Source organism: Aspergillus bombycis (genome assembly GCF_001792695.1).
Source record: "Aspergillus bombycis strain NRRL26010 chromosome Unknown contig00045, whole genome shotgun sequence".
Taxonomy (NCBI): domain Eukaryota; kingdom Fungi; phylum Ascomycota; class Eurotiomycetes; order Eurotiales; family Aspergillaceae; genus Aspergillus; species Aspergillus bombycis.
The window spans coordinates 71,701-96,831 of NW_019170047.1; the positions used below are offsets into that span (position 1 = coordinate 71,701).

At 49.1% G+C, this 25,131-nt stretch overlaps 9 protein-coding genes across 9 annotated transcripts; 6 read left to right on the forward strand and 3 right to left on the reverse strand.

Annotated features, from left to right (window-relative positions):
* Positions 1-138: 138 nt before the first annotated feature.
* pre9 (proteasome core particle subunit alpha 3) lies at positions 139-1,145 on the forward strand (the record flags this gene model as incomplete). Its single annotated transcript, XM_022532981.1, has 4 exons — positions 139-189; positions 254-438; positions 503-921; positions 1,006-1,145. Coding segments are annotated over 4 exons (795 nt in total), but the record flags the coding sequence as incomplete, so codon positions are not given.
* Positions 1,146-6,694: 5,549 nt separating this feature from the next.
* On the forward strand, positions 6,695-7,183 carry ABOM_005853 (uncharacterized protein; the record flags this gene model as incomplete). The annotated part of the gene is made up of 1 exon (XM_022532982.1): positions 6,695-7,183. The coding sequence occupies one exon, from the start codon at positions 6,695-6,697 to the stop codon at positions 7,181-7,183; it is 489 nt and encodes a 162-aa protein (XP_022388953.1).
* Positions 7,184-7,378: 195 nt separating this feature from the next.
* Positions 7,379-8,232, reverse strand: ABOM_005854 (uncharacterized protein; the record flags this gene model as incomplete). The annotated part of the gene is made up of 2 exons (XM_022532983.1): positions 7,379-8,047; positions 8,194-8,232. The coding sequence occupies 2 exons, from the start codon at positions 8,230-8,232 to the stop codon at positions 7,379-7,381; spliced, it is 708 nt and encodes a 235-aa protein (XP_022388905.1).
* Positions 8,233-8,705: 473 nt separating this feature from the next.
* Positions 8,706-11,843, forward strand: ABOM_005855 (sulfite reductase subunit alpha; the record flags this gene model as incomplete). The annotated part of the gene is made up of 1 exon (XM_022532984.1): positions 8,706-11,843. The coding sequence occupies one exon, from the start codon at positions 8,706-8,708 to the stop codon at positions 11,841-11,843; it is 3,138 nt and encodes a 1,045-aa protein (XP_022388925.1).
* Positions 11,844-12,638: 795 nt separating this feature from the next.
* Positions 12,639-13,919, reverse strand: ABOM_005856 (tRNA methyltransferase TRM7; the record flags this gene model as incomplete). Its single annotated transcript, XM_022532985.1, has 1 exon — positions 12,639-13,919. One exon carries the CDS (start codon positions 13,917-13,919, stop codon positions 12,639-12,641), a length of 1,281 nt encoding a protein of 426 aa, XP_022388924.1.
* A 229-nt stretch (positions 13,920-14,148) lies between these two features.
* mak5 (ATP-dependent RNA helicase MAK5) lies at positions 14,149-16,561 on the forward strand (the record flags this gene model as incomplete). Its single annotated transcript, XM_022532986.1, has 3 exons — positions 14,149-14,400; positions 14,451-15,653; positions 15,707-16,561. The coding sequence occupies 3 exons, from the start codon at positions 14,149-14,151 to the stop codon at positions 16,559-16,561; spliced, it is 2,310 nt and encodes a 769-aa protein (XP_022388923.1).
* A 2,137-nt stretch (positions 16,562-18,698) lies between these two features.
* Positions 18,699-19,175, forward strand: ABOM_005858 (uncharacterized protein; the record flags this gene model as incomplete). Its single annotated transcript, XM_022532987.1, has 2 exons — positions 18,699-18,997; positions 19,052-19,175. The coding sequence occupies 2 exons, from the start codon at positions 18,699-18,701 to the stop codon at positions 19,173-19,175; spliced, it is 423 nt and encodes a 140-aa protein (XP_022388885.1).
* Positions 19,176-20,875: 1,700 nt separating this feature from the next.
* On the reverse strand, positions 20,876-21,674 carry ABOM_005859 (uncharacterized protein; the record flags this gene model as incomplete). The annotated part of the gene is made up of 3 exons (XM_022532988.1): positions 20,876-21,102; positions 21,218-21,573; positions 21,601-21,674. 3 exons carry the CDS (start codon positions 21,672-21,674, stop codon positions 20,876-20,878), a joined length of 657 nt encoding a protein of 218 aa, XP_022388884.1.
* A 2,418-nt stretch (positions 21,675-24,092) lies between these two features.
* ABOM_005860 (NAD-dependent epimerase/dehydratase family protein) lies at positions 24,093-25,124 on the forward strand (the record flags this gene model as incomplete). The annotated part of the gene is made up of 1 exon (XM_022532989.1): positions 24,093-25,124. One exon carries the CDS (start codon positions 24,093-24,095, stop codon positions 25,122-25,124), a length of 1,032 nt encoding a protein of 343 aa, XP_022388959.1.
* Between the last annotated feature and the right edge of the window lie 7 nt (positions 25,125-25,131).

The window sequence follows — 25,131 nt, forward strand, 5'->3', positions numbered from 1 at the left end:
AGTTGCCTGGTCACTGACTGTCACTTGGAGCTCACCCCAACCCACCCTACACAGCTTTACCATAGCCCATTCCTCATCACAACCTCCCTTTCTTTTTCCTCCGCCTTCGCTCATCTACAAAGGCTCCTTTTTTTCTAGTTGTCCCGCTTTTACGTCACATTCGATATGTCACGACGATACGATTCCAGGGTACGCTCATTCCGTAATCCTCTTAGCCCGGAAGCTCTAGCTAACCGATGACGCTGTTCGATAGACTACCATCTTCTCCCCCGAAGGTCGTCTTTACCAGGTCGAATATGCGCTCGAAGCAATTTCGCACGCCGGCACGGCTCTAGGAATTCTAGCCAAAGATGGAATCGTTCTTGCAGCGGAGAAGAAGGTGACAAGCAAGCTGTTAGAGCAGGATACTTCTGCGGAGAAACTTTACACTCTGAATGAGTACGGATGATATTTTTGCAGACATTTTATCGTGGCTGTCTCCAAAAGCTAATCTTCCGGGTAGTAACATGATCTGTGCCGTGGCAGGTATGACGGCCGATGCAAACATCCTAATCAATTACGCTCGACAAGCCGCCCAGCGTTATCTTCTTACCTACGACGAAGAAATCCCATGTGAGCAACTGGTCCGTCGACTGTGCGATCTGAAACAGGGATACACCCAGCATGGTGGTCTCCGTCCATTTGGTGTCTCGTTCATCTATGCCGGCTACGATCCTCTTCGGGAGTTCCAGTTGTACCAGAGCAACCCAAGTGGTAACTACGGTGGTTGGAAGGCCACTAGCGTGGGAGCAAACAACGCAAGCGCCCAGAGTCTGCTCAAACAAGATTACAAGGAAGACTGTGATTTGAAGGAGGCGTGTGCTATGGCCGTCAAGGTCCTGAGCAAGACTATGGACTCTACTAAGTTGAGCAGTGAGAAGAGTAAGTGGCGGCGCATGGAATTTTTACCTGGCCTCTATCCCACTACTGCCATCTAGCGAAATTTACTAAATCCTCTTTTCACAGTTGAATTTGCAACGGTGGGAAAGACTCAGGAAGGGAAGGTTTACCACCACCTGTGGAATGCCGATGAAATTAATGCTCTGCTGAAGCAGCATGGGCTGGCTAAAGTTGATGACGAACCTGAGGCAGGGGACATTAAATAAATCATGAAAGAATGCTTCTTGTTCAGTTACTAGATCAAGATAATCCCATGTTGTTCTCATTGAAAATTCCCTTTCAGTAATCTACCACAGTCCCGAGACTATCATCCTTCAAGCTATAAGTCCATGAAAGCACATGCCGCTGAAACATACCTTTAACTCGGAGAGGATGGGCATGGAAATACCAGTAGTTACCGCCGGATCTGAAGCGTAACTACTAGTAATGTTGTTCACTGGTGACGTGGCAGGCGGCGACGTCAATTTGCACAACAGACACCCGAGCTCTCATGTCTGCTCTCGTGTTCTTCATGCCAATTCGATCAAAATTGCTGCAGAGCTATCCGAATCAAGATAAATGGTCCACGTAGCTTCGAAGGTCCAGTTGCATCTGGCGCTTGGATGATGCTGAATGTACTCCGTACAGAGGGTGTTGGCGTGAAGTCCTCATATATAAGCGGTGTCCAGGGACTATCCATCTCCCACTTGCATTCTTACGGCAGGATTATGAAGGAAGGCATCATTATCATCATCTACAACAAATGTCATTGCGTCGGTTCGCCATGAGGTTTTGCGGGTATACGGCTTTTCCTATATATGGAAGTATTCCATAATATCCAGCATTTGAACACGCTCAGTGACAGTATTAGAAATCGATAGGAGTATACCAGCCCTTTCAAGCTGTAAGGGAACAAGGACTGATGATAGAAGTACTTCACCAGTGCTGTTCACCTTATTACCGATTCGAAAACGAGACAGAGGGCCGACTAAACCATGCTAACTGAATTCGGTTAGACTCACGTGAGTACATACAATGGACGCGGGGCTTCACATTCATACCAAACTACCCTGTTTCACTGGTATTGATATCCAGACACTGATCGCTAGTGGATGTGATGTCTATACTGGGTAATTTAGGAATATGGGATGTCTTCTCCTTCAATTTCTTTGCTCAATTCCTCTTGCACTTTTTGCAATTGCTTATATATGGGGCAACTTGCCTATCCTTATCGGCGAAGCGCTCACCAAGAATATAGGCGCTTATTGAGTGGAACTGATCGTTGAGGATACCACATAAGATGCAAGATTTGCGGGATTCGGGACACTTCATTGGGTCTCATATTCAATCGGCAATAGGTTCCCATCAAATCCAAACTTTTCCTCCAATCATCAGATGGGTCTGTTTTCATGTTGATGGAAACAACCCAGCATGATGACACAGCCAACGAGCCACATGAACAAAATGACCCATGATTGTGAGACAAGAAATCATTACACCGAAATTAGGTCTGAATTTAAAAGAAATCGCAAATAAGGGAATCTTAAAAATAATAAAAAAATCCAGCTCCAGTTCGCCAGCGCCATAGCCCCCTATTAATAAGAAACGGCGATTCAAGACAGTGCTTTTCGTCGGTCATCACGTTCTCTCTGAAGCTGGCGGATCTCCTTCTCAAGTTCCATTATGAGCTTTTGTGATCGATCCATGGAGGCCACAAGAGTGCTTCCCTCCCGTTTCCACCGGTTCAACCGTTCCATCTCGGCGCTTCGCCGTCGGTGTTTGGTCTCGATCTTCTCACAAAGACGGCATTGCGCCGACTCAAACTCGGTCATGTTAACAAGCCTCATGCCACATGTCTCGCCAGTACGGTACTCGTAATTGCAACGGTGAGCAAAATTGGTCCAACTCCAATCTCCACACGCATATCTCTTCTGGTTGTAAAAACACATGCCTATCAGATCAGTCAGAGAATGCTTGTCCGGGGTCACGATCAAACTCACTGGTACCTGGTGCAGATTCGCTGTTTCACCTTCTGCCTTATATTCTATTGGCTCGACCTGGTGGTCCTACCGCCCTCCGAATATTTGATAGGCTAGGCTTGAACAAAGCCTATTGACCTTTGATGGAGATTTTTAAAAGTTGAAACGCGTTATATCACGATCAAGACTTTGTGTCTTATGGATTTGCTTGAGGGGATATACTTTGAAACGATTATTGATCCAGATAACGTCGAGATGAAGGATCGTTGGTCCTATTTATGTTTTGTGAACAGTTTCTATGTTACTGCTCAGCCAATTCTTGTTACTATGCCCATTCATTGTCGATCAGTGCCTTTGGTGTGTGATGGCTTATCGTCCACAGCATTCTACAATCACATTCGCATCACTTCCCTTGAATGCTTCTTGCGGTTGGCTACAACAAGTTTGCCCAACAGTGGAGACACGAGATGTCCGCAACATTCCTTTTTGGGTTGATTGTAATCAGTCGGTGCTTCATGGATGCATACACCCTGCTGTCGTGGCGAAATCATCTATGCTGCCTCAAGTCGAACTTTCGAAAATCCCTCATCGCGAATCATTATTTCGCTGTCATAGCTTGGCTTGGACTGCCATTGCTGCCTTGGGTGCTCAATTGACCATCCCCGCTTCATCTATGCATATGTGTTTCGTATGAAGCCATCGTTCGAGAACCATATGCTTTCGCCCTTACCGAGTCAAAGTTTCTGCATGATCTGTCACTTTGCTGCCAGCTGTCATACCGTCTTACACAGGTGGCCTGTTCTACTTTCTTGTTTTTTTTTGTGTTTTTTTTTTCTAATTCCAGGGGCAACCTAGCTACCACACTCAGAGGGGGAAGATAATGAACAAAAAAGTAGAATCCCTTCTGTTTTGCAATATCATTATGGTTCATCAGAGACTATCCCCTACATGTCTATGTGAATATTCATTAACAATTCGTGACCAATTAGTTCAAACACCACATGCTTTTTGTTCGTGTGCTATGGTATCAGAATTTGGATATCTAATTTTTACTTAATGATGAAATGGATTTTGGTGAGACTCTCATTTCTCTTTTTTTTCTTTTTTTTTTCTTGGCCTGTTCGGTTATTGGTATGCTTCCAATGAGACTTGATATCCGCATCTGGTTGCAACCCTACCTGACTTTCTCCACTTCATTATTTTGTCTCCTAACCCCGTTTACAAGGATATTTATCTTTAGTGGCAATTGGTGTCTTGCATCCTCCGCATGTTCCCGTTTCGATTAATTGTTTCTGCAATTAGTGGCAACAGACGCGTCACTAGAAGATATCGATTGGCATCCATTGCGCCGTGAATCTCGGTCTTTGTCAACTACCCTTTCTTAAAGTGGTATGATGAAGTCAATTAGGAGACGATCATTTTTCAGCTGATCTTTCACGGCTGCAGACGAATAATCCCGCATTCGCCCCCGCTCAGGTGCAGGGTTTATTCTTCACTTACCTACCTTACTCGGTGGAGATGATAGGATAGGGTATGACCACTGTATCTGCCATGGCAGATACAGACCGTGGTACGGCACACCTCCTGTTGAACCCATGCAGCTGTAATAGAATTCGGAGACTGACGTGGCGCCCCATGTCTGGTTCAAACACTCGAGTTTTCATCTCTTGAGGCTGATGGATGAAGCTCGAGGCGAAAGTTTGGTCATACCGTCGTTCATTGAGTGATGGGCGAAACGGTTTCGATGTGTGCCTTCTGGTATTGGAAAAAGAATAAGCAAAACGCTTTGGGCCTCCGCTTTTCCGAGCATCCTAGGTTGTGTTTCCAAACTGTGCCTTCGCACAGCTGTCTACTCGCTACCACGCAGGATTGCCGGCTCATCCGAATTGAGTGCTAGGACAATGAGCCGTCGAACAGCGGAACCATGGAAAGGGGTTGATGCCAACTCAGCGGCGCCGGTGCTAGCTTACTACCGTAACGAAGAAGCAACGTTAACGATTGACTGTACACCACCTACTGAAGTGACTGATTTTGGTTCTACAACATCATTTGCCACCCTCACACCTTGTCTCCCACCCGGTGCTATTTAGGAAATTACTAAACTATTCTTGGTCGTGGCGATTGACATTTAGAAGCAAGGGTCACGGAAACAGTGGTGATAAGTTCTGCCCAACCGACAAGAATTTCTGCTTCGACTCAGAGACCGCCAGCTTGGTCCATCCCGCGGGCTTACTAGTTTCTATATTAACGAGGCGTAGTTCATTAACTCTGACGACGTTGAAATTGAATATCTGACCCCCACATGCACGGTCCACTGTGCTGGGTTCTTCAGTCCCGTGATCGTAATGTTACGCCGGAATCCTCTGCACATCTACGCATATGTGCTTTGTGAGTAACAAATGGAAAGACTTAGGCTTGCTCTCAAAGTTTTAAGGTGAGAGGGCCTTCAATACTGTGTGACCCGTACGCGTTCGGATTGGCCCATGGCTAAAAATATGCTAAATTTCGGCAACGAGTTGTATCCAATAGAGTCCGACGGCAGGCCAAGGAATATATGCAACTAATAAGTAACCCTGTCGAGTACATCCCTAGCTTCGGGGATCTTGAATACGGGTTCCACTGACCCGCACACAGGAGACTCAGGGCGGCTCCTCGCATCTGCAAGCTGACAGCTGCCAGCAGTCCTTCTACGCAATTCATGTTCCAGGATTTTAGCTCTGCATATTCCCATATCACCCTGCTTGATACGCGGGGCCTGGCCGAACTAGATATCGGAATTCGACAGGGGTTTGGTACGATTGCTCTTGGGGATAGCACCGGAGTTGGGCTTGTGGGCACAGTGGCCCGACCGCTGACGCCAGTGTGATCGCCATCGAATCTGCACTGTGTTCCACTAGATTCTTATACGTAGTCGAATCAACAAACGCAAGCCTTAACATTTCCGCCAAAGTGCGGCCGACACGATCTTGGAGCCTACACTAGGGCCGCTGGCAAAGTGTGGCTCTATATGCATAGTCACTGTGCCATCACAATGAGGCAGCTACGCCTCAACTGAGGTCATTGACGTGGCAGATGTAGGTCTATCTGATGCCAATTAGCCAGGGGTTTCCATGATTTTTGGTTGCCTTACTTCTCCCTCAAGGTGTTGCGGTCTTCGGTCTAAGGGAATCCTCAGGCAGCTATGCAGCCAGCCTAACCTTTTCCAAGGATGCGAAAGTACTACTAGTAGTAGCATCGCAGTCGATGGGCACTCTTCTCTGTCCCTCCTTTGGAAAAAAGAATCACGCCTGTGCTGCTCCTACGTGTATGTACGAGAGGACAAAGCGCGAGAGTTTGGTGAACACCTCTTTGACTTCAGCATATTGCCCGTTTGGCCAGATAACGTCCTCAAAGCATCAATTCGTCCTGTGGAATAACCCCCCATACGCCAAAAACTCAAGTCCGTGTACTAGTAGTTACCCTGTGGTGCAGTCATCATCACGTGGTAAAGCAATGCCCTGGATGTACATACTGTAGACCAATGACGTCAATATGATCAATGGAATAAAGTACTGCAAGGTCGCCCACCGAAGTGCAAGTCCAGATTCTTTCTTCAACACAATCTCTCTATTTCGAAGAACTTCGTTGCTGTCAGATAAATCAAGTAATTCTCATCTATACTTGAGTACATCACCGTGGTTGCTAATATTACCTTAGGAAACACAACTTCATCTTCATACCTATCACCAATCTATCAAACTTGGACCCTCGATTCTCCTATCTTCAGCAACACATTTCATCCATTCGCTGCCATAACCATGTCAATGCTGAAGCAACTCACCTCAATCACTGCCCGGCTGGGCCAGCCCATCAAAACCGCCAACCTCCGCGCCCAACAACCACTTATCCAGCCAATTAAGCAAAACAGGCGAACCTTCCACGCCTCTTCAAGACCTCAAACAACTCGCCAGCAAAAGGAGGAAGAAAGTAAATTCCACGATCGGAACATCCTCGACCCTCAGCGCAATGAAGGCACCCAAACGGGTACGGATAATGAAGTCGCTAGCCACCCGTCAGCCTATGACCCAAACACGACGAGGCCTGAGAGCGAGGTCCAAGAGTCCGAGAAGGAGAGCCAGCAGCAGGGTAAAGTCAGCAACCCGCTGAATGTTAGCCCGGGGAATACTGAAGTGAGTGGCACACGACCAACGCAGGAGGGGCTTCCGGATCGTAACGCAGAGAAAGAGGCGACGAGTGGAAGGGGAGCGGCGCGGAAGAATAGAGAGGTCAACAAGCCGAAGAATTAGACAAGGGCTGTACGATAGATATTTGGTCATAGTATCTGAATACCCCGTGTTTAGCACATACTGGAGTTAACATAAATTTTGTTTTATACAAGACTACACGGCTCAGTCCAAAGTCTGTGAAAACCAGTAAGCACTATCATTATTATTTATGAGATATAATCTTAGACATTTATGGAAAATATACATCTTGTTGACTCAGTTCTGTGACTCAGCTCCATATTTGATAATGTCACTACCACCCAGGACCCAAACCTTCTCATTGCCGGCAGGAACATCCCCTTCCAAAGCCTTGAGCCCTGCATTGACTGCGGCTCGTGCAATGACATCCGCTTCCTGGGCCCATCCATTCTTCAGTCCAGAGTGTATTTTCCCGGCAAATCCAGCAATACAGCGGATCGCAGCTTCCATGGGCCGGCTCTCGTCTCTCTGCCCGGCGATGAGACCGGGACGCAGAATCACGGTTCTCTCAAATCCGAGCGCCTTCACGTCTTCTTCAATTTCAGCCTTCATTCGGGGATACGCGAAGTATGCATTCTTATCAGCTCCGGCGGATGAGATCAGAACGTAAACCTTTGTGCCAGCATCGCGTGCTGCGCGTGCCATTTCAACGTTCAGGCCATGTTCGATTTTATATTGGTTCTCGAAACCGCCCGCGCTTGCACGTGTAGTGGCAAACGAGGAAAAGAAGATGGATGGGGTTGGAGTGAGCGAGGAGAGCTCGCTGGCCCAGCGCGACGTATCGTCAGATACGATTGTGGTCAGTTTGGTCTGGGCGGCAGATGCGGCTTGTGGAGTGCGACGGGAAATTGTGTCCACGCGAGCGACAGAGGGATGTGCGAGAAGACTGTTGAGGATAAAACCCCCCTTTAAGACCCGACAATAAGAAGGAGTTGACAGTTAGCCACGACGCACTACTCGTGTCCGGTAGACTAGATATAACTTGTAACAATCTACATAGGGGGAAGATAATGTGTCTTGTTGCGATAAGTATAGTCATATGAAGCACTTACCACCATTCCGGTACATCCAATCAAGGCTGCGTTGGCCATCTTTATAAATCTGTAGCAATTGTGATTGTAGTGTAGAATGAGGCTAGTCAGATGAAATCATCCGCAGGAAGCAGAAGATGACGTCGGGCTGATTAGTGAACGAACTACTGATTATCAATTATTAATTGGCCTAGACTCAAATAGGATGTGTATGCCTCAGGCCTTCGAGAAATTGGAGAATTTTCCTGTGATCGTGAATAATGCGGAGAAGTGCCGGAAGTGGCGAGTTCTGCCTCCACTTACCGCTGGCGATGCCGATAAAAAATCTAATCGATAAGAGAGAATGAGAGAATCACGCAATTCACGCTAACCGCAATAGGCAACGGGGCCCTGGGGATTTCTATAGTAGACGGCGCATGGGGGGACTCTTTTTTACCCCATTGCCTCCCCCTCTGTGATTCATTCTTTTCTTTTCTTTTCCCGTCTTCATACTCGTTTGTTTGGCCTGTATCTAGACAGGAACTTTTGTCGGGATGGCTTCTTCCTCCCCAGTCTTGTCGGCTCTTGAGGGTCCGACCTATGTGACTTCGCAGACGCTTATCCAACAAGTGGCGTATGTCCTGAGTGATAAGATCTTCTCTTATTCTCCAGAGTCCTTCGACCTCGATGCTGCTCTTAAGCAATGGGCCTCCAGCCAAGAATCCAATGCCAATGGCGAAACTCCTGCCATCCAAGCAATGGAAACTCGTCAGGGTGCTGGTAACATCGCCCTTGGCTACCTCTTTTCTCAAGACTTCGACTTGAAGAAGCGCCATGTTCCCCAGGGCATTGTCGCCTCTTCTGCCACCCTTCCTTATATGCGCTCGGCCTTGGAGCAACTCTCTCTGTTGTACTCAGTTGCCAGCCCTGTTGCCGCCCATGTTGCTGCTGTCGACTATGCCGGAGAGGAGGGCTTGGTCTCTGACTATGCATCCGCCCTTTCTCTTGCTGAAGAGCTTGGATTGGGTCTCGTTTCTAGCGCCTCTGTTCACGAGTCGCAGCACATGGCGCTGCTTACGACTTTACTCGCGTCGGTCTTGCCTTCTGTTCACATTTACGATGGTGTTCGCGTTGGACGCGAAACCACCCGAGTCATCGACGTTTTGAGCCAGGCAGGTCTTTCTCGCACCTATGAAGCTGTCCGCAAGACCTTGGAAGATTCCCGCAGCCGTCACCTTGACACTCAGGGAAAGCTACTGGAGTTGCTCCAGTCCCTTAACGGTGAACTCGGCACGGACTATGGTCTCTTCGAGTACCACGGCCATGCGGAGCCGGTCTCTGTTCTGGTTGCTTTTGGTACCGTTGAGGCATCTCTTACTGCTCAGATTGCCCGCTCTCTCGCTAAGGATGGCGTTCGTGTTGGTGTTATCAACGTTCGTGTTTACCGTCCATTTGTGGAAGAGGAGTTTCTCCGTGTCCTCCCCCAGTCTGTAAAGACTGTGGGTGTCCTAGGCCAGGTTGTCAACGAACAAGCTGTTCAAGAGCAGGGCATCCGGTCTGCTCTATATGAAGATGTCTTGGCAGCCTTGACTTTTGCTACTGGCCGTGAGATCGTCCCTACCTGTGTGGACATCAAGTATGCCCGCTCCCAGCGCTGGGACTTGATCAACACCGCAGCTGCATTCCAGCTTATCTCCGAGAAACCTATCGTTCAGACTGATGGCCAGACTGTGCCACTTCAGTTGCTCGACCCCTCTGCAGTCCAAGAATATATCTTCTGGGATGTCGACACCTCTGCCTGCGATAATGCTGCTGCCTTGCTCTCCCAGGCCCTTGCAGCCGATTCAGCAAGCAACGTGACCACCAACAAGACTCACGACAACCTTGTCCAGGGAGGTGCAGTACGCATTGATATCCGCAAGAGCGCCAAAACTCTGGAAGCTCCCTATGCTATCACTGCCGCCAACACCGCATATGTTGGAGATGTCAAGCTTCTTGCAGACATCGACATCGCTGCCTCTATTCAGAACAACGGTAACCTCATCATCAACGCTCCTGGCGTGAAGGATGAGGATCTGGAGAAGAAGCTTCCTGTTGCCTTCAAGCAGCAGGTTGCGGAGCGTGGAATCTCTCTCTACATCGTGGACCCCTCCGTAACCGGCGACGAGTCGCTCAACTCTGCTGTTCTCCAGACTGCTTTCCTGCGAGTGGCCCTTCCTTCGTTGGAGGTGGTCGGCATCAAGAAGCTCGGATCGATCACTGGTAATGTTGAATCTCTGGAGAATATCAGCAAGGACCTTGATAAACTGCTTCGCCAAATTGAGATCCCCGAGGCCTGGAAGACGCCCGAGGAAGGCTTCGAGGCTCCTCAGCTTCCCAAGGACATCTCTCCCAACAGCTTTGTGTCATTCGATAAGGAGGACTCTGAGCCCGCTTCTCTGCTTAAGGACTGGCAGACTGCCGCAAAGGGCTTGGCTTTCAAGGAGGCCTACGGAACCAAGGCTGCTCTCCGACCTGACACTGCTGCCAAGACCTTTACTGTCCATGTCAAGGAGAACAGACGCCTGACACCTGTCACCTATGACCGGAATATCTTCCACATCGAGTTCGACTTGGGTGATTCCGGTCTTACGTATGACATCGGTGAGGCTCTTGGTGTTCACGCTGAGAATGATGTGAAGGAGGTCTCTGACTTCATCGCATTCTATGGTCTGAACGCCGACGATATCGTCGAGGTGCCTAGCCGCGAGGACCCTGCCGTGTTGGAGAACCGCACGGTGTTCCAGGCTCTCACACAAAATGTTGATATCTTCGGTCGCCCGCCCAAGCGGTTCTACGAGGCTCTTGCTGAATTCGCAACGGATGAGAAGGAAAAGACCGACCTTCTTACCCTGGGTGGACCCGAGGGGGCTGTCGAATTCAAGCGTCGCTCCGAGGTTGATACCGTCACTTTTGCTGACATTCTGCTTGAATACCCCTCTGCTCACCCTGAATTCCATGACTTGATCCGTATTGTCGGCCCCCTTAAGCGTCGTGAATACTCTATCGCCTCCTGCCAGAAGGTGACTCCCAACTCGGTGGCGCTCATGATCGTCGCCGTCAACTGGGTGGCTCCTAACGGCCGTGACCGATTTGGTCTGGCCACCCGCTACCTCAGCAGCCTTCAACCTGGCTCCCCCATCACCGTTAGTGTGAAATCCAGTGTGATGAAGTTGCCGCCTAAGTCCACCCAGCCTATTATCATGGCAGGTCTTGGTACAGGTCTTGCTCCTTTCCGTGCCTTCGTGCAGCACCGTGCACTTGAGAAGGCCCAGGGCAAGGAGATTGGTGCCGTTCTGTTGTACATGGGCTCTCGTCACCAGCGCGAAGAGTACTGCTACGGTGAGGAGTGGGAGGCCTACCAAGAGGCGGGTGTCATCACCCTCCTTGGCCGTGCCTTCTCCCGTGACCAGCCCGAGAAGATCTATATCCAGGATCGCATGCGCCAGACTTTGCCTGAGATCGTTGATGCTTACATTCGTGAGGAGGGATCTTTCTACCTGTGCGGTCCCACATGGCCAGTTCCCGATGTGACCGCTGTGCTGGAAGAAGCAATTGCCATCGAGGCCAAGGCAAACGGCAAGAAGGTTGATACTAGAAGGGAGATCGAGAAACTCAAGGATGAGGAGAGATACGTTCTTGAGGTGTACTAGGGGATTTGATGAAAAAGATTTTGCTGCTATGTTGATTTTCTTTTTTGAGTTTCTCTGTGTATGAAGTGGACATGAAGTTGATGACCATCCTGTTTTGGTTTAGCGCTTGTTAGCCTCAAAACACCTGATCTATAGAAATAGACTTACTTACCTTCTGCCTCATTCACGTTCCCTGAATCAAAGCATAACTGGGCAAGACATACTTCGTGTAGCTTCCTTCGTATAGCTATGATCTTAGCTGCTATACAGCGCCCGAGACGTAGATCTTGATTCTGGTAGTACTATAAATCTGCTAGTCGATCTGTCTTTCCGGCCCGAGCCATGTGGTTCTGGGCGCCACAAGTAAATCCCCACTTGCCAAGGGTGTCCCCTTGGGGTGACATTCGCTACCAACTTACTGAGGATGCTCGCAACCTATAGCGACCGGACGTCCCTTAGCCGCATAAATGTGCTAGCATTAGTGATATTGTATTAGGATTGTATTGGATTATCACTTTAGAACCTGTAGATATGGTATGCAGGAACCCAGAATCTGTTTGTACTACATTTCTACCACCGCACTGAACACTGAACTTGGTGTACACACATACCCTTTCGAATGATATATTTGGTATCCTTTGGGTATCTTCTATATAGTGGATTGTAGTGTAGGTCTCTTTATGTTTTCCAAAAACACCGCCTCATTTATGTAAAATCCAGGGTCCTGGCCTCTCAACAAACGACATTCGTGAATGTATCATGAAAAGACACGCACGTAATTTTTGTAGAAAAATCAAATTAGAAAATGTTAACCTCTCAAGCCCGACCGAGAGCCCCCAGTTTCGTCTTCCCATAGGCTCCCCCCTTTTCTTTCCTCAATTCCAGTGCTCTCCGGTAAGGCGGAGCTGTAGGTGGCTGGACAGGATCTAAGCTTACATGGTCCGGAGGAAGAGTGTAGGATGCATCGGAATCCCAGGAAGAGAGGTCGCCGCAGGCGATGAAAGGAGGAATCCACCTGTTTTCGACGGCGAATTTTTCAGTCACAGGCTTTTGAGAGAGGGGTTCTTGTGTAGAAGGGCTATCGGAGTCGGCATGCAGCATGCGGACCTGGTTCTCCTTGTGAGGTTCGGCTGAAGAAACGGTCTTTGTAGTCGTGAGTTCAGCTCCGGGCTTGGCTTCAGAGTCAACATCCATCACCTCTACACCGACATTACCATCGGCGGACACCGTATGTGCCACTGCTGCGCCGCCGAATAGGGGATTCTTGAGGGCATCCATGCCCATGGAGCCACCGTGGATGGACGGTGGAATGAAGCCCTCGCAAACTACGAACGCTTCCAGACTGCTTGCTCGACTGCTTCTCGGCTTTGCGACGCTGACCTTCTCGAAGACGGTACGAAGCTGTGCATAGATAAGGTCGACATCACGGCCACGGAAGATCTTGGCCACGAACTTGCCTCCGGGGCGGAGAACACCGAGAGCGAGATTCAGGGCGGCATACAGCAGCTGGGACTGAATGTAGATGTCTAGATCATGCAGACCAGTGACGTCAGGGGCACCATCGGAGATAACAAGATCGACAGGATGCGGCTGGCGGAGAGAAGAGGGGGAAGATGTGGTGGAATCGTAAGCCTCCGGGTCCAAGGCGCGGAGAAGAAGAGGGATCGTGGACGGGTGTGTAATATCTGCCTTGAGGGTTGTAATGCCTTCCAGCGGCGCCATCGGCTGCAGATCAATCGAGACGATCTTGACATTCTTCCTAGGTTTCAATTCCTTCATATCCGCATCTCCAACGTCGTTGTCCGTCGCATCGCCGTTCGCACTCGCCAGCGCGGCCGCTTCCTTGCTTTTCTTCTCCACCCACGCCCTACGTCCGAAGCTCTCGCCCTTAATCAACACCCGACTCAAAACTTGACTCCAACTACCCGGCGCGGCGCAAAGATCCACAACTCGGGTGACTTTCTCCGGGTTCTCGTGCTCGAATAAATCAAATTGTTCATCGATCTGGATTAGCTTGAACGCTGAGCGCGCACGCCAATTTTGTTCCTTGGCCAGTCGGTAGTACGCATCGCGCTTGTCCTTGGAGGATTTACCCATCTTCGCGGTGTCTGTGCGACGGCTGAAACTATGCCAATGGGTAGGTAAAGAAGAGTGATTTTCAATATTTCTCCGTGGGGCAGAGGCGGGCGGCCGATAAGATTGACTCCAAGGCGGCGAGTCGAGGGCTTTTTTTCTGCCGCTCTTTTTCCCTTCTCGGCGCCGAAAAATAATTCTTCAATCAGCCAGAAACAACATATATCCTCACAATTGCTTTCAGGTCCTCGTCATGGGTCAGAAACGGCAGCGGGATCAAAAGGGTCCGGGATCCTTTGCGAAGAAAAGGAAGAAGAGCGCAAAGCCTAGCAATGCGACCGAGGAAGAGAGCGACTGGGATGGCATTGTCGGAATGGATGAGCTCAACTGGAAGGAGGTAGCTCTGCCGGATCGTCTGGAAGATGCTGGTGGCTTTTTTGGATTGGAGGAAATTGAGGGGGTTGATATCATACGCTCCGAAGGCAATGGTGAGATTAAATTCAAGGTATGTTCTTTGCGCCGCGGTTTTGAGTGATCTCTAGTGACACCCATTAGGCAAAGACTGGAAAACCGAAAAAGTCAATCTTGAAGAAGAAAGAGCCGGAGGAAGAGAATGTCCAGTCCGATGATGAATGGGAAGGTTTCGGCGACGACGATCAGGCTGCGTCGCAGGACGAACCGAAGGAGACCCAAGACGAACCCAACGAGTCCGATAAGAAGGCGAAGGCGAAAGAGAGCAAAAATGCGAAGAAGGAGAAGAAAAAGGGAAAGGATGTGAAGAAAGAGCAGAAAACAAAAGCTGCTGAAAGTAAGGAAGACAAGAGCATTACATCCGGACTCTCGTTTGCAGCCCTTCAGGATGAGGAAGAAGACGACGGTGCGGATGTCTCTGCGTGGGAGTCCCTTGGGCTCTCTCCCGAAATCCTCACTGGTATCTCGAAGATGAAGTTCACCACGCCAACGTCTGTTCAAAAGGCCTGCATCCCTCCCATCTTGGATGGTCGCGATGTCATCGGAAAGGCTTCGACAGGTTCCGGAAAAACGCTGGCTTTCGGAATTCCCATTCTAGAGCACTATCTGGAAAAGCAGCGGAGTAAAACCCAGAAGGATTCAGAAAAAGCCGAGACCACCCCGATCGCGCTTGTTTTATCGCCCACTAGAGAGTTGGCGCATCAGCTCGCGAAACATATTGGAGAGGTGGTCAGCCATGCCCCGGGTGTCAATGCTAGGATTGCGCTTTTGACCGGTGGCTTGTCCTTGCAAAAACAACAGAGAGTTCTCACCAACGCTGATATCGTAATCGGTACACCTGGTCGAGTGTGGGAAGTTCTCAGCACTGGACAAGGTCTGATCCGCAAGATGCAGGCGATAAAGTTCCTTGTCATTGATGAGGCCGATAGGCTTCTGAGTGAAGGGCACTTCAAGGAAGCTCACGAGATATTGGCAGCTCTTGACCGCGTCGTGGAGGGAGATTTTCCGGATGAGTCAAGCGACGAATCTGACGATGAATCCGACCCCAGCTCTGAGAGACAGACCCTGGTCTTCTCAGCTACGTTCCACCGTGACCTTCAGCAGAAGCTGGCGGGCAAAGGCAAGTGGACAGGTGGTGATATCATGAGCCAAAAGGAGTCGATGGAGTACCTTCTTCAGAAGCTTAACTTCCGCGAGGAGAAGCCTAAATTCATTGATGTGAACCCCGTTTCGCAGATGGCAGAGAACCTTAAGGAGGGTATTGTGGAGTGCGCTGCTATGGAAAAGGTACGTTTGAAACCAAGCGCATCATCATGTATTCCGTCTAAAGATTTATGCAGGACCTCTTTCTTTACACACTTCTCCTCTATCACCCTAAACATCGCACTCTAGTCTTCACGAATTCCATATCCGCCGTCCGACGACTAACGCAACTCTTACAAACCCTTCAACTCCCCGCCCTTGCTCTTCACTCATCCATGGCCCAAAAGGCGCGACTTCGTTCCGTTGAGCGGTTCTCCTCTCCATCATCAGACCCTAGCTCCATTCTTGTCGCAACCGACGTTGCTGCGCGTGGACTCGATATCAAGGGTATTGACTTTGTAGTTCATTACCACGCCCCTCGCACTGCGGACGCATACGTCCACCGGTCGGGTCGTACCGCGCGTGCTGGGGCATCGGGAAAGAGCGTCATCATCTGCTCTCCGGACGAAATGGTCGGTGTGGTCCGACTCGCTGCAAAGGTGCATGCGAACATGGCCAACAGAAAGAAGGTCCCTCTGGAATCGTTAGAGTTAGACCGTCGAGTGGTATCTCGTGTCAAACAGCGAGTCACTTTAGCGGCTCGGATCGTTGACTCCAATATCGCCAAAGAGAAGGTTTCATCCGAGGACAACTGGCTCCGCACGGCTGCAGAAGATCTTGGCGTTGACTACGACAGCGAGGAGTTCGACAGTGCCGCAGCGCGCGGGCGCGGACGCGGACGTGGACGACAGGAACGGGAACGGAAGGCTGGAAGCACTTCCAAAGGTGAACTGGCGGGAATGCGCGCCGAACTGAAACAGTTACTCTCACAGAGAGTGAATGTGGGCGTGAGTGAGCGGTATCTGACCTCGGGACGAGTTGATATCGAGGCTCTACTGCGTGGAGAGGGTAATAATTCCTTCCTGGGACAAGTGGATGCGCTGGATTTCTGAATTGCGACATGTACATAAAGCATAAAGGACTATTGAATGTATACACTGCGCCAGCAGATTAAAGTCCCTGTGTAGGCTATAAGGTTAATTAATGCCCACGAACAACATGTATCTCTCACTGAAAATCGGATCAATTTGAATTTACTGCACGACAGGTAGGGGATTAAGTGAAGGAATATAACGGAAGAACCTCAATGGAACGTCTCACTTGCTCTTACCATCGTGGTTTCACTTGTTGTCCAAATTTGCATATGCACGTCAGTATTCTGTCCCCACATCTATAACAGATAGAAGTACCGCACGAACAGCTTATAACGATTAGCATCTATTGGGGAAGACAATGTCTGAAAGGGATTCTACTCACTACAGATGCTGGCAGCCTTCGTAGCGTTGCAGCATCCGGTGACACCCGGGACAATTCCTCCACTTTCCCTTCTTCGCCAACTTAAGAAATTCTCTGGTTCCGTCATCTCGAGCAGTAGGGGCATTAATGTCGCACCGCCCTTGGTGGGATGGCCCTTTGCAAGAGGTACAAGTGCTTTGCAGGCAATGGCTGCATACCCTGGAGCGATCGCGATGGGGAGAAGGAGCAAGATAGCGTGCGCAGCTCGCATTGGAACAATATGTTTTCTTAGTATCTCTATACTCCACCATTTTCTCTTTGAGACGTTTGGTCATGTCTTCCCCTAGGTATCCAGAGACGAGCCAGACTGGAATGACCTTGCGACAACATGTTGGGGGCAAGAAAATACCACTGCTATTGACGGAGCACTCGAACATTCTGGTGATGCAGGGGTGGCAATAACGGTGGGAACATGTGGTTCTCAAGGTAGCACTACGCTCAATGATTGACATACATGCTGTACACTGTTCAAAATACTTTTCCTTGTTTGTGGCCTTGGGTGCCGGGGGTTCTGTCGCTCCTGTGTTATGTTATCTCAGAGGTCTGACTTTTGCCAAGTTGGCATTGGGGTCGTAATTATCTCACGCGTTTCTGGAGAGGCTTCATCGGGGGCCGAGGACTTTGACTGGGTCTTGGAACGAGTGAGGAACTGCCAAATTCCCATCCTAACTTCTCGGAGGTTGTTTGTAGTAAATAGTTTTATCGAACTACAACAAGAACGAAACACCTTTCCACAGCTAGACCTCGTTGGGCTGCCATACTTTATATAATACAAGGCATGTGCGAGAGGGGAAATGGCTGTGTTGTTATGAGCTCATCTTCTCCTATTGTCACGCAAGGTATCTCTTTCGTATGGCAGGATTGAAGTTCCTGAATGACCTCCTATTGTCACATAAAAGTATCTCTGTCGTATGACGGGGTTGAAGTTCCTACATGACCAAACTTTGTGCAGATAATGACGTATGTACATACATCTCATCGACTACGTCCGTGAGACAGGTGGATTAGCTTTATACATGCTATAGATTTATACTACAGAGTGCTGGCAATATAGCGCACTGTCATTGAAGATGGCGATGTCGTCTGGAGAGTATGTAGTGTGACTTGTGTCATTTTAAGATGATGACCAGCTCAATGCTTATATGTTGTAAAATGCAAGGGAAGAAGCAAAAGAACCTGTCCACCAAAGTGCTTCTACTCCAATCATTGTAATGAAAAAGATTGTTTACCTTGCATCGATCTAGACTTTATTAGGGTTTGGGGAAAACTAGTGACTGCGCTGGATGCCGAAAGGGGAAGGGCACAGCCTTTTGGCCCACTCGCAATATTCTCTTCAGTGTCAACTTTCAAGGGGGCATTTAATCAAACCTGAAGCCTTCTAAGCTAATTAGAGTTAGTGCCAATCAAATTGCAACCAACGGAACTATGGATATGACTCGTTGATTTCCAGCCATTTAAACACCACCAGCGCGCCATGGAATTCTGCTGAATGAGAGGAATGGATACGGACCCTGGATGGAGCGAGAGTAAAACTGATCTTGGGATGCTGATCCATGTCAAGTGAAACAAACAATGGATTTAATGAGACAAGATTCGGTGATGAATTAATCCGGACCCGTTTGTACTGCCAGTGCAAATCATCATCCTCCAGGTCCTCGTCACAGAATGCTTCTTCAAAAAAAAACAAAAAAATGGGAATCGTTTGCTTTGGGACGCTGATGGACTCAGATCACGATGGAGAGCCCAATGCGAGTCATCATCTCTGCCTGCGTCACTGATATTGGTGGTAATCCACAACGACGCCATAATACTCTGGGGAGTGCGTTCTGCGAGGAGGTCATAAACCGAGAATTCCGTGCATCACTCCAACCTACTGGATACGACCACGTCCATATTCCCGCGGACTTCGACTCGGCCAAGCCGGTGAAGCGCTGGTTTATCTTCGACTTGAACGTTCGTGGCGAACTCGACGCGGACGAAGTTGCGCAGATCCCCCATCAAGTCTATCTGGCTAGCCGCCAGGGAGACAATTGGTAGGAGAGTCGCCACCCATTCCTTCCGGGCTACACGGCTTACTCTAGTGTTAGGATTTTCATTTCACGCCCGCAATGGATTGATTCCGCAAAAGCCCGAGCCAACTCATATACATGGGGCGGAAGACTGGAACAGAAACTAGTGGCTAGCATGAGGAATTCATTGCTCCAGGCGTGAATTACCTATCAAGGCCGCACTCAAGATTTTCCCCTTTCCGTCCCCGTTCGCATCTCTCTCGTCAAGGTGTCTCGGGTGGCGTTTGCCCCCTGCATGCTGGACACTCTTCATTATCCTTATCCTCCTGCCAGTCCCAGACGTCTTGGCGCTGGTTTGGCGGACACGTCACTTGGTTCCGCAGGGCCACAGCACATCTCGCGATGTATACAGTGGCTTCGTGGCCACAGACCCCGAACCGACCTCGCACGTTCTCACACATCTGCCTTTTGTCAGCGGGCGTTTCTTATACCCACGATATACGAATGTGCCTTCACCGTTTTGGACGTATCCAAAGGCTAGGACGATTACCCGTGAAGAAATGGCTGCTAACCGAAAGCCTAACCTTAAGTTAAAAAAAAATCCCATCAAGATAGTACACTGAGCCAAGATACCTCAAGCCAAAATGATCTCAAGCTTCACCCTCCCACAACTATTCACGAACTGTGCGGGTCCATATACATATACACTGTAAAAGTCTCATAGATGACGGCAGCGCGCATAGGAAATAGTAGACAAGAATATACCAGAGCGCCCTCGGTCCCTCAAAACGAGCAGACGCCCACTGCTATAAAGCACTGTCGTTTTCGGAAACTACAATGATGAAATTCGCTATACTGTTTGCTCCCCCCCATTAGCATCCTCGTTGGTAGGGAGACATCTGTAGATACCCAAAGAGCCGGTGGAGTTGGGAAGCAAACAACCGGATTGATTGGCGGCTAACTTAGGGCGTTTGCTGTCCACGTATAAGGAGCTTTGCCGACACGCCCGGCATTGATTTTCTTCACTAGATCAGCTGAAGAGGGGTTTATCAGTCTGCTCAGTGTCAAATGCTAATCGTCTATCTGGATTCCGGTTCCGATTGGGCCTGTGTGGCGTGTGTTTGACGAATGTATTTCTCTTAAGTCATAAATATCGTCCGTCCGGTTCACGCTTGGTTGCTATATTTATTTAATCATTGAATGAATTAATTCCATCCCTCAACTCCTCTCTGCCCACTTATCCTTATTCCTAAACACCACTTATACTTTATTGTCCCAAGGTCTCGCTCAGCGAACTCCTTCCGAATTATAATCCCTCCAAATATAGCCCCGTCAACCCAACAGTTCCTTACAGTGGACACACATTCAGAATAAGTTTCTTAAACCTTCAATCCTCCCCACTGGGCATCAACTAGTACAACTACTAGTGAAGCCAATTTTAAACTATAGGGCTCTGTATCAACGAACAGGACCCGGATCGACGCAACTGTGAACCGATGGGTTCCCGCTTCGGGCATCTATGAGAAGCTACCTGCCTGCAACCCTAAGTCGACGGCACTCAGTTACTGAAAACCTTATTCCAGTTAAACTACGACGCTCGGTAAATACTTTCCTTGCAGAGCTGGGAAAGCATGTGGTGGAATAGTGGGGTTGGATTGGTGTGGCTATGGTAAGGCTCGAAAGGAATTGCGTGTCCTAAGGAATTTTGGTTGTGTTTCGTATCTTTAGTTCTTCCTTCATTGTTAATGATGGGGCTATATTAAAGTTTTTAGCGTTTCATCGATTGCACCCATTCCAAATATCAACCATGCTATGATCACCATGAGTACGAGATGAAACTTGACAGTGCCAACGTCAGGTGCCTGTATACGATCAGAGGCGACAAGTGCAAAGTGGACCTTGTCAGGCCCAATCGGCGCCAGTATCAACCTCATGAATCGGATTCAGGACATCGAAAGTTCGAATTTCTCCCGTCCACGCACGATGCTGAAACCAGCTGAAACCTTCTTGAACCACACCACCGTCCTTAAATTCATCGATCCAAATCTTCCCCCGCAGTCGCACCTCACAATTGTCGAGCGAGAACGCAGCATAGTCATCACAGATGGCCGCACCAGCAAGCGACCCCGCTTTGACAGTCGTCTCCGGGTCCAGGAAGGCCGACATTAGCCAGCGAGCACGGTACGATCCCCGATTCAAAGACCCCAACCACCAGTGGGTTGGAAGACGGATAAAAGAACGCACCCAGGTCCACACCTCGCGCATTCCGGTAGAAGCTCTGTCTCTTATCGACATGGGGAACTTTCAGTCGGTCTCCGTGGAAGTGGTCCGAGGCGATCTCAGAAGTGCCCTTCCGCGCTGCAGTAACGATTCCCGGAACGAATCGTTGCAGGTGTGCTTTGCTGACGTCGGAAGACGATCTGATCCAGTGTGAATTGGCCCGGTTGACGGAGTCCTGGGGGGCAGCGATAACTGCTCGGCAGTAGCCAACTGCATCCTGCCAGGCGTGGCTGTCAGGAATGGTGATCTCCCCTAGTAAGCCTTGTAGTTCGAGGCAGAGAGTCCGTCGATATGTGGATGCCGCGTGCTGGGCGGACGGACTTAATGCCTTGTCGGGGCTTTCTTACCATCGACTGTCGAAATCTGGGGACTCGGTCTCTTTGAGTAGTTTATAGATGTCGGCTACCAGGGTTGCGTCCATCTCTGTAGAAACCTTTCCAGAGTGGTCGCCTATGTTGTCCTGGCATTCTCGGGTTGAGATTGGAAGGCCTTCAATATCGACTGGGTGTTTTTTTATTGAGGTTATAATCAGCACCCATGATAATATTATTAGCCATGGTACAAGAGACTGGGGATATCAGATTTGGCCTGTACTGGGGTGAAAGATGTATGTCGTGAACGACAGTGGATAGTGTGCAACGGATGGAATCCGGATACATAGTGGGGACAGGCAAGAGTTTATATACACAGTAATAGATGCTTCGTATCTATTGTTATAGTTATTAGCGTATAAATGAGATAGTAATAAGGTCAAAATCAAGTCTCGCCGAGAAAACAAGGTCTACGTAGATCCTTGCACTAACAGCTGCAGCAACAGGTTTATCCATGCATAAACCTGTGCTAGTAAACTACTCACAGCTGCTACTGGGTCAGAAACCAGTTGCAACTGTATTATGATAGCGTAGAAAAGGGGGCTGGGCTCCTATTACCTTAGAAATAAATTATATTCTTTCTTCAATCCTGCTTTAGTTAGAACATATATACAGAATATACAGAATATGTAGAATATGTAGAATTCTACATTACAGAGTACGTACCCAAATCTCGGTGATAGTAACACAGGGTAACCCCATCGGGTCAGGTCTGCATATTAGTAGACTGGCAAACTTGGCCCTGCGTGACAGCGAAATGCCTGTCCAATGTGGCTGGCTTCTTCACTCGCCATGGACCTCGCTACGGTTGGCGAATCAAGATCGCATGCTTCCTTTCCTTCTCTGCGGCCTAAGAACGTGCTGGAATGCCTTTCCCCAAAAAGGTTGTTCCTGTCGTGCATCAGCAAGTGATATTCATGAATCATGCCTCATCCAAATCATAGAACTCTTGATCAAAGTTTACTTTACCCACCCCACATATATCCGGGAATCCCTTGTCCATATAAGTGAGGATTAGATACTGTAATATCTTGACTATAGTGCGAGGTATCAGTCCTGAAGAGCATGTATGTGATATCACATGGGAGGAGCATGTAGGCGGACATCCCAGCTTTTTAGACCTAAGATGGGCGGCTAGTGAGAGATAGCGGTACCACTCCAAGTAAAGTGCTCCCTTAAAGACGTTAGAAGAGTGTTCGAGCCCTATATCGAAAGTACGCAGTGATATAGGGGCTGTACTCTTTAGTATAGATATCTGCATGAGTAGATTCGAAGGCAACCATCGAGTAAAGCCAGAAGATCCAACCCCAGTAGTAACAGCATGGAGACTGGACCGTGATAGGACCCCCTCCATATCGCTGTATCTTTCAGAGGAACGGTGTTCATAATGTACTATCTTGGGTTCACCTGGAGCAGGCCCTCTGTCCGCTTTCCACCTTCCCGAAGCATTGCAATACAAGGCCGCGCGCAGTCAAAGCTATATTCTGCAACTTATCCGAAAGGATGTTGAAGTTTCAGTTATCTCCAAGGCCTCCGCTGACTTTGAGATCCATTTTCCCCCTCAAAAATGTCATGTAGGTTAACGCAGTATACGTCCTCTGCAGCCGCAGACACCCCATTCCTCTTTGCTTACAGCGTTCCACCATGGTGTATTGCTTGGCAATGGAAACTGTAACTCGCGTGTATAAAGCCCCTTCCCCCCCCCCCTCTTGCTTGTCCCTGCTATATCCAAGCCATCTATACTTACCCCTTGTTCGCTTGAGCTGCTGAAAACCTTGAAGAGAGCTATGTTAAACCGTTAGACTCCCTCGATGCTTACCCAGACATATGAAGCAAGATCATTCTGGCTGTATTGACTACGTACGTTTGCATAGTACAGTATGCCCGGCTTTTTGCAACTGCCGACATGGAGATCAGTATCGGCAGGAGTAATGTAAGGCTTCAAGTCCATACCAGGCGCTCTACTGCTTTTATGGAGCACGGCGAAGATTATATGGAGCAGGATACCCTGATATGTCGGTATAGGCCAAGGGCATGAGTCCTCTAAGATAGAAGCATCCCATATATCCTGCGGGTTTGCTCGTCAGTGAGATAGAAAGAACAGCATAGAGGCGAAGAAGAAGTCATCATCCACTTTCATACCATATTCTTTTATCTGTGTGGCTAAAACTTCGGTCCTTGGATTGGTAATGACCATGGATATAGTTTGTATGTACCTGGACGGCGATCGGCTAGAGAGTAGTTCGATGATGGTTAATAAGAACCGGACGGGCGATCGGCCCTGGGACATTTTAGCTAGTTAATCAATGACCATTGGTCAATATGCTTATAAATTAACTACATTTTGAGTTTCGATATGTAGCTATTAAAGACAGGACGAGCCTTCGCTTTCTGATCGCTCTTTCACCAATTCATCATCGAAATCGATATATCCACCGGGGGAAAAAGAAGCAGAAAGAGAAGACAAAATGCCGACCCCAAGCGTTCTAGTGACCGGAGCCAATGGCTACATCGGAAACGCCGTTTGCCGTGCCTTTGTCCGTGCTGGATGGACAGTGTACGGGCTGGCGCGGCGTTCAGAAGCTCTCCCAGCACTCTCCGAGGAGGAGATCATCCCAGTTCAGGGCGCCCTCGGTGATCTATCTTTTCTACCACCACTCTTTGCCAAACAGAAAACGTTCAATGCTATCGTCTCAACCACGGATGACGTTTACAACTTCGACTCCCATTTTAATGATATCCTCAGCCTCCTACTCGCCGTTGCCAAGTCAAGCAACGCCGCTGGAGTGCGACCGATCGTCATCTTCACCTCAGGCTGCAAGGATTACGGTATGACTGGGCGGGCGGATTCTCCCGATCTCGCGGCCCATACGGAGAACTCGCCCTTGAACCCTCCTCCCGCGGTGAAAGCCCGTGCCGTGAACGCCGTCCGTGTCTTTGATTATAAGGACGCCTTTGACGCTGTGGTGACCCGTCCAACCACAGTCTATGGTCGCAGCGGGAGCTACTACGGTCCGTTCTTTGAGCTGGCGCAAGAGGCAAAGGAGACCGGACAGCCATTGACGCTCCCATCATACCCGACTAGTATTGTGCATGGCACGCATGTTGATGATTGTGCGGAGGCCTATGTTGCAATCGCCGAGAGTGAACGTGCCCGGGTGGCGGGTCAGTGCTATAATATTTCTGCGAGACGATATGAGGTCTTGGAGGAGATTGCGCAAGCCTTGGTTAAGGAGTATGGCATTGGTGGTGATGTGGTGTATGCGCCACCGAGTAAGGCACCAGGAGAGGACTTTGATATCATTCAGGTGTTGACAGGGTTCTCGCAATGGGTTGGCAGTGAGAAACTGCGCCAAGATGTTGGCTGGAAGGATCGGAAGCTGTTGTTTTCTGAAGGTGTCAAGGCCTATCGGGTGGCCTATGAGGAAGCGGTTCGATCGGGACACAGCAATGTTCAGCGCGTCAGGGGTTATATCAAAGATTTTAAGGCGTCAGCATAAAGCAACG